At 41.9% G+C, this 8,673-nt stretch overlaps 1 protein-coding gene across 1 annotated transcript in view; it reads right to left on the reverse strand.

Annotated features, from left to right (window-relative positions):
• Positions 1–8,411, reverse strand: part of soga1 (suppressor of glucose, autophagy associated 1) — a 91,239-nt gene extending 82,828 nt beyond the window's left edge. The window contains exons 1-3 of the mRNA XM_053317388.1: positions 7,425–8,411; positions 1,365–1,466; positions 495–617 (exon numbers count right to left, since the gene is read on the reverse strand). Coding sequence (XP_053173363.1) covers positions 495–617; positions 1,365–1,466; positions 7,425–8,411 — 1,212 coding nt within the window. The remainder of the gene's footprint in view (positions 1–494; positions 618–1,364; positions 1,467–7,424) is intronic.
• Between the last annotated feature and the right edge of the window lie 262 nt (positions 8,412–8,673).

Raw genomic sequence — 8,673 nt, forward strand, 5'->3', positions numbered from 1 at the left:
AACTTAAAAATATCCAGAAGAATTAAAAATGTCTAGCTGAGAGTATCTTTATAAAGATTAAGAAAAAATAGCTCAGTCTGTTTGGAGTAACATTCCTCACAACCCCCCAAATCTAAACATCTTTACACAAAGTTATGTTTCAATTCAACAGACTTTTAGCAGAAATTGAATTAGCTTGCAGAGTGTGTTGCTGTAGAGAAGTTTACTGTGTCCAAGTTGACCACAACTGAAAATAAATCCGCTGCAGACTACTTCAGGCACTTTGACCTCAATAAACTGGCTCACGGTCGCACCATAACATCTAATTACAGATACAGTATCTCAATTTCTCTATCCTGCATCTTAATAACTGTAATATACTGTATCTATTGCATGTACACAGCTAATCTGCAGCTGCTAAGAGCAATGTGGCACCAGCTTCAGAATTCATTTCAATCAGCCTCTCTCAAACACACACACACACACACACACACACAAACACAACAAACACTTACTTTGACGTCTTGCTCCAGAGTTCGTATCAGTTCGCCGTCCACCTGCCCTGTTTGGGCCACACGGAGGGACCGCCGCTCGGCCTTCCTCAGCCTGTACTGCAGGATGCGGCAGGTCTTGTTTGCCTGAGAAACAGACGCGAGGTCAGGAGATGATGTTACATGTCTTCTGTCTGAGCCATCTTTCTTTTCATCATCGCTTGATTTTATTGTGCCCTCAAGGAAAATTTGCCCTGCAGCAGCCATTACAGAATAAATCAAATATAGACAGTCACATTACAAAACACACATAAAACACACATAAAACAAAGTCTGTGAGGCAAGAACTTTAAACTGAAACCTTTGCAGATTTAATAACAGGGTTGTATTATGTTTCTGCCAATGCATACCCAATATATCCTACTGCAGCAGCTTCATATTAAAAGTGTACAGCGAGGCTATGAAGCGAGGTTATTTTTGGCCATTTTTAATAGAGAATCAGTTTGAATTATTTCAAAGAATAATGGAAGAAGAGGAAACAGCCACAATGAGCTGTTAGGTGAGGAGTTGCAGGGCACAGGCTGCACACGCTAACTTCTCAGCAGGGTAACCAGCATCTTCCACTCTGCCCTGCTGTGAGGGAAAGTATTTGCTGTGTGCAGCATGATACCACATCGCAGATTGCAGGTATGATGGTAAAAGACCTGTTTCACTGACCTCTTTAATTAAAAAAACATGAGTTTGTTTGGCTGAGCTGTAAACACACACTCCAAAGGAGACATATTGCAGCCCATGCCTAAGGTTTTACATTTAAAGCTCCACATCAAAGAAAATGACACTACAGATTCAACTAAAAAACTCTCATTTAGCTTGGCTATCCGCCTACACACGTACCTGCTCCAGCTGTTGCCGTAGTTCCTGCAGCTGGTAGACGTCTTCCTCCATGTACATGTCCCTCATCTCCAACATCTCAGACCTCAACTCCTCCATCTCATCCTGTAGAAGGTGAAGAAGAGGAAAGTGTATTAGTCATTTGAACATGAAACTCAACTGTTATCAGCGTGCAGAGAAAGAGCTGCCACTGTATCTACTGCAGAGACTTCTAACTGAACATCTGTGAAAGTGATGACAGTATTATATGCACATATGTGGATCAGAAGTCATCATATCTCTTAGCATCTTTGTAATAAATACAAGATTATAATCACCATAAAAAAATCATCTACCATTAACATTGTCAGCGTTGTAATCCATCCTATCAATCACTGCCCGCTATCATTAGCCACTACATCTTCCTCTTCATCATCCTCATTATCAGGATAACCATTACAACAATTAGTGTCTCCTTAAAATGAACTGCAACGTAATATTCTCACAAGTCAAATAAAAAGGGGTCATCAGAAACATAGCACTACATGGAGTCATGAGATGAAGATGGTGTACTGAATACTATATTACTAGAGTAATATGAGACTGTATTGATTGTTCTTTATCTCTGCCACTCAGGAGGTAGCACAAAGGAGGTCAAATGTCAGGGTCAGGTTATTGGATTACCTTTGGGGAAACTCTTAACAGTCCCTACAGGGGAATTGAGTCTGCAGCAGCACAAATTAAGAGCAAAGGAAAGAAAATTCCTACACTAAAACCACAAGAATGTTAATTTATTGTAAAACGTATGGAGCAATATTGGGAAAAATACCACTCTAAATTAAGCTAGTAGTGTCCAGTATATGATTAATGCACAGACCTACTATTGTCTCCCACTTTCATAGACATATTAAACAAGGAATTATTTATTAATTTCAGCCTGACAGTATGAATTGCATCATCCCTCACATTTTTATTTAAGGTGCAGCTCTTATATAAACGTGCACGTGCACCACAACCCACTATGAGAAGACTGGGTCAATGGGCTTTATGGGACAGTAAGAGGGTTGTAAGACTACAGTGTGTTTCTCAGAGTGTACATTGTGTGTGTGTGTGTGTTCATGTATGACATGCAAGCATAATAGGCAAATGGAGTACGAGCGGCTGCGGTAGTAGTAGTAGTAGTGCTGTCATAATTTACTACAGTGGAGAATGTGGGTCAGCTTCTGCAGAGCTTCATCTGCACCAACGACGAGCTCTGGGGATGTGTGCATACGTGCATGTGTATGTAATGAGTTATTAAGAACGATAGCGACTGTAAGTAGGGTGTGTCTTTGTTTCTACTATCTACAGCAGTGGCTCTATAGTGGGGTTCAGGGATCCTCGAAGGTTCTTGAGGGGGTTCCAGGGTCATCAGCAAAAAGGGGGATTGTTTATTTTGACTAATATTCAATCCATAAGTAACACATGTAAACATGGAAAAGCAAAAATCTAAATCAGATGAGAGTTCTTTGTCTAATTTGTGTAGTTTAGGGGTCCTTGATGTGAAAAAGTTAGAGAACCACTGACCTACAGTATAAACAGCTGTGAGAGTATATGGATCATAAACATGTTAAGAAAACAAAGGTGTGTAGTACAGCATGCAGCAAGATGAGTGTGTGTGTGCGTGTGTGTGTGTGTGTGTGTGTGTGTGGAGGGGGGGGGTGTGCTCTTGTGAGACAGATTTGTTGATTGAGCTAAAATAGACTGCAGTGAGAAGCAATCTGCAAGACACTGACAACTACTGCACTACACATCTGCAATACAGAAGAGGGAGGAAGACAGGAAATGAAAAGAAGAAAAAGGAAAGAAAATGAAAAAAAGGACAGAGAGAAGTAAAAGTATACGAAACAAAAACAACGCAAAGCAAAAGAAATTAAAAGAAGGTAACTAAAAAAGAATTAAATACAGTGAAAGATAGGAAAAGCAAAACAAGAAGGAGGAACACAAAAAGAAGAAGAAAGAGACAAAGAGAGGAAAAAGAAAAAGAAAAAGAAAGAACAGCACAAAAAGAAATAGCAGGAAGGAAAAAGAAAGAACAAGAAAGGAGAATGTAAAAAGGAGAAAAGGAAATAAAGGCAAAGGAATGGAAAATGGAAAGGGGAAGAGATGAGAAAACAGAGCGTGAAAGAAATGACAGCAGAGTGAGAATGTGAGGACGTGAAACGAGGGAATCACAAGTTAATATGCCGAGAGAAAAAGAGAGAGATGCAGGGAGAGGTGGTCCACTGACCTGCTTTTCATGGCTAACTAAAGAAGAACAGGGAAGATGGTTTCTGCTATGTGAGTAACAACCCACCCAGGCAGGAGAATGAATCAACCAATCTCAGGTCAGGATTTCAGAGAGACAGACTGGTGATGATAGAAATTAGAGCTCACAAACGTCTGCTATGATAACACTCTTCCTCACCACCTGCTGAAGACCATCCATTACTTCATGTTGATAGAGCTACATACCCAAATTATATACAATCAACATTTCTGGTGATTGATCCATGGACATGACTGTGCACTTTATTTTTGTATGACATTAACTACAGCAGCAGTGATTTATATAAATGTGTTTTTGCTTTTGAAGTATGAAAAAAACATGCAAAATCACTCAGAGGAAGCAGGGAAACACTAACTTTATAGATTTAATATTGTAATTAAATTAAAGCCAACTGTAAACTTGCTTTGAAGATTCCATTGTTGGTTATTAAGTAACAGCACTTTGCAGTACTGTTTTTAGCAAGGAACATATTCATTTTTTGTATTGATTAGAAAAATATTTTACTAAAGCTGTTCCGTCAAGAGTTTGACATTTAGCTTTCCTGTCCAGAGTTGGATGAGATAGCACCCTTGTGTGTTTAATATAAGCTACCAACAGCAGCCAGTTAGCTTTGCTGATAACAAGTGGACAAGTGGAAACAGCTAGCTTGTCTACGTGCAAAAGTAACAAAATCCACCTACCAGGACCTCTAAAGCTCATTAATGAACATATTAATCTTATTTGTTTAATTAAAACCTAACTGAGGTGTAAAAAAAACAAAACAAACAAATACATAGTGGTTTAACAAGGCTACCTTTGGACAGAACTATGCTAGCTTTTCCCCCGTATACAGACTTTCTGCTAAGCTAAGCTAACCGACTGCTGGCGGTATCAAAATGCTGAACAAATCCCTCTAATATTGAGACTTTTTTTAGCACTATCACCCAGCTCTATCACATTCATTTTGCTGTGCTAAGTTGGAAATAGACTATAGTGTTAAATATATCCACAGGTGTGGATGATCTGGACAGGATTCATGTTTGTTTAAACAGGTATTACCACTGAGATTACTGAGTCAAAGATGCATGACAACACGCTGCAGTCATGAATCTGTCTGTAACATGTCACTGTATCTTCATAAATATTACATTTTTTATATCAACAGATCAAATAACTAAAAGCAGCCTCATGTTCAGAGTGAATATGAAGCATTTATTTACTTGCTGAAACCACATACGGTATGAACAGTATGATAAGAGAACATTGGGTAGGTGTTTACCTGTACTACCAAAGCTATTTCTTGCCATTTAATATATTGTTAATACTGAGAGATAGCAGTGCCAGGACTAAAACAGTCACAAGTTCAGCCTGCACAGATACTCAACTGTTAGATTAGATTGCAGTCACAGGACAGACATTCCTAAAAATTAAGTCCAAAAGGCCCAATTTTCATCAGGTTGAGCTGTAACATCCTGCAGTAAAAGGCCTATATGCTGTTTATCACGTGGTCCCAAATTCAGTTCCTTTATTAGCTTTTTATAGCCACTTCAGTGAGGTGTATGGATGCTAGGAGTGATCGACAGCAATAGACAACAGCGCTGTAATGTCACTTCAAGATAAGTATGTTTCAGCTGTTAGAAAAGGAGGTGAGAAGGAGGTCAGGACTGCAGATGTGGTTCTTCTGTCATAGCTACAAAATATCTTAACAGAGACATTGTAGAAGCTTATGTTATAGCCTACATTTACAATTAGAGACAGTCTAACAGCTGTCAGCACATCAGCATGCTGTTCATGGTCCATAGTCGAAGATAGCGATGCAAGTATGTACTAAAAGACAAAATGGATGAGCAGTGAGGGTAGAATTACAGAGAGGGAATTAATGAGAATTAGATGCCACATCTACAAACAGACAGAGATTGAGGGAGAGCCTGACACCTCAGCAGCGTGTTGTTTTGATCTTCAGATTATTAACCAGGTGTTCCTCACAGCTGCAGCAACAAACACAACCAGACTCACATCACTGCAAGACCTCCCATGAGGATTTGGGGTGGTCCAATAAGGTAGCTCTGTTACAAGCATTCAGCCAGCAGCACTGGACTGCCACACACACAAACACACAAACACAAACATGCTCGCTCGATGACCATCACTACTCAAGAGACTGAAAAGACAAGAAAAATCCAGTATCAATAGCTAAAGATTTTAAAGGAAAGACCATATAATCAGGGCCCAGACTGCAATTGATGGTCATTTTTGCAAAGCTGCATAACAAAAAGATATTCAATTTATAGTGATACAGGAAAAAGCAGAAAAGCTTTACATCAGAAAAGCTGGAAACAAATTGGGCCTACATAACAATATGAGGCAATAACCCCAATGATTGTGCTGGCTATCATAACTAAAACTAATAATATTGTATCCTCATAATTAAAGTTCAAGATCTCTTCATGTCTAATGCATCATAACTCGAGTTCACAAAAACAAAGTGAATGTTTCAACGTCAGCACAGCAATCAATAAAAAACCCATCAGCTGTGACTCCAATCGCTGCTTAAAGGTCTGACTGTGAAAATGGAAAAAAACAATGACCAACATTCAAAAATCTCCAACACTGTTGCACAAAAGACCAGGGAAAAGACAAGGTGCTGCTCATGTTCAGGCAAATGCTGTTGATGAATCAACCTCCCAAATCAAGCTCTTACAATTATTGGCTTGTCTGGTCACTGCCACTTAGTGCTTAGGGACATGCTAATGTATTGATCCTTTCCCCTAATCAATCACTCTCAAGGCAGGATAGATCAGCTTGACTGGTAGATCCACATATATTACATTTCACTGCCTGGAGACAAGTAGTGGGAGCTAGAGATGTCTTTAGTGCCAAACTCTAATGATACCCTTCTGTTTCTTTACAGCAGCTTGAGTGCTGATGTTTTGGTGTTGGTGGCTGGAACCTTGCTGGAAGCCTGCAATGGCTGCTGCCAGTTGAGCCTATAACATTACTACTCCTGCCTTGTACAATCTGAAAGAAGAAATATTTCAGTATGATGTAACCAATACCTAAATTTGAGCTTTCTGAAAACATTTGACTGATGACAGAAATACCCTTAATACACAAATACACATGATTTTGGAGTTTTTCTACTCAAGATGGACACTGAAACAGTATATAATCCATCACTGGATACTTACATTACCCCATTAAACCAATGCTGATCAAACACCTTCAGAAAAAAACACTGCATCAAGGCAGAATGAGGCAGATTTCACTGCATGCTTAGAGGCTGACATAATCTCCATTAAGAGCCGCAATCTGTCAAAAATATTGTATCTACTTAACCAAAATCATACACTTGACTCCATCTTTACAGTGGTTTTTTGAGAATGCTCTGCTTACACATCAAAAGCATGCAATCTGTGGTTACAAGGCTGCATGTTTTGCTCATGTGTTGTTGAGGGTGCAGACTATTCATAACACTATCATCACCCTTGCAGTGAGTAGCCTTGGATGGCATCCAAGGCATTTCTACACACCAGGAAACAAGTCTAGAGAGAAATGGTAAATAAACCCAACAGAGTTCATGATAAAGCATCCATCCATTCTGAGAGAAAGTGGATCATTGAGAGGATCTTGCCTTGAAAGCAAAATGATTGAAATCCTCTCCAATGGGGCCCTTGGTGCAAAGTCTGTTTTTAAGGGGCCTGATAAAAACAACTTGAGAAGTACATGGGTAGGCAACTTCCAAGAAATTTAAATCCACTCATTATTTATGGACAATGAATAAAACATATTTCACTTACTTTGAGGTAATCGTTCTCGGATCTCAACTCCTCTATTTCCCTGACAAACTCCTCATGCATCCCGTCCATAAATTCATCTGTGAGGTCTGAGAAAGCCAGGGACGTGCTGGCAGGCACCCTGCTGTCAAACGAGGTGACGGAGCGCTCCTCGCCGGGGGATATGCTCCCTTCCCCGGTCTCCACACCAATGGAGAGCCGGTCCTTCTCCGCGGAGGAGCCCCCGGATTTGGCGGCGGCTTGTTGACTAGCTCTATCCGCGGACGTGCCATTCCTGAGCGGGTTGTCTCCATCCAGTCCACCGCCTCGGCTGCTCCTCGACTCGGCGTCACTGCTCACAGCGTCCGTGGAGAGCTTGTTTTCCTCAGAGGCGCAGTCCGAGAGCTCGGAGCTGCTGTCGGTCGGGGAAAGCTTCCCAGGGGCACAGCCAGAGTCCTTTGATAAATCATCCGATCCTATGCTGGCGTCCGATACCTTCCTTCGCCCTCCAGTGCCTTTGCCCCCCTTGGCCGCCGTGGTCTTGGACAATGCTGCGGCGGAGAAGGAAGCTTTGCCTGCCGGCTTGCCACCTCCACTCCTTTCGGCTTTACTGTCCTTTCCACTGAGGCTTCCTACGGGACTGCGTCTGGAAAGGCGGCTACCCAAGTGGATGGCTCCCGGCTTCACGCTCAGGGTCGGGGTCCCAATCCCTCCGCGGATCTTTGTCAGCGACCACCCGGGCACATCCTTCGGCCTGGCCGGGGATGGAGCACGGTTTATCTTCTTCTTCTCGCCCGGAGCTGGTAGCACCGCAGACAGCTCCGCGGTTTCAGGCCGGGGGTTTTGTTGCTGCTGCCCGGCCACCGCGTGCTGCGCCTGCCCGCTGTCCGAGCCCTCCGTCCCGCCTCCGCTTTCCATCTTCTGCCGGAGATGGAGTCTCCGTTCCTTGGGCGAGGCGAAGACGAGGTGAGCCGGAGAGTTATGGACATCAACCTCCTTTGTTTTTGTCATTCATTCCGTTTAGGCCGAAACTACAAAAACTGAAATGAAACCTCCTCTGTGGGGAAACAGGAGGCAGAAGTTGGACTGTGAATAAACAACTGCAGAGCAACACAAAAGGAGGGGATCCTCACTCCAGCCACAATAAACGCTCCTGTAGCGCAACAGTAGACGGTGAAGCAGGAAGCTGTGTCCAAAAACTGCAAAAAAGCCAAATATAATCCCTTTTTCCACCGTGTATATAGTAAATCTATGCTCTATTGTTCTGGTAGAT

This window comes from Scomber japonicus, chromosome 4, assembly GCF_027409825.1.
Source record: "Scomber japonicus isolate fScoJap1 chromosome 4, fScoJap1.pri, whole genome shotgun sequence".
Lineage (NCBI taxonomy): Eukaryota > Metazoa > Chordata > Actinopteri > Scombriformes > Scombridae > Scomber > Scomber japonicus.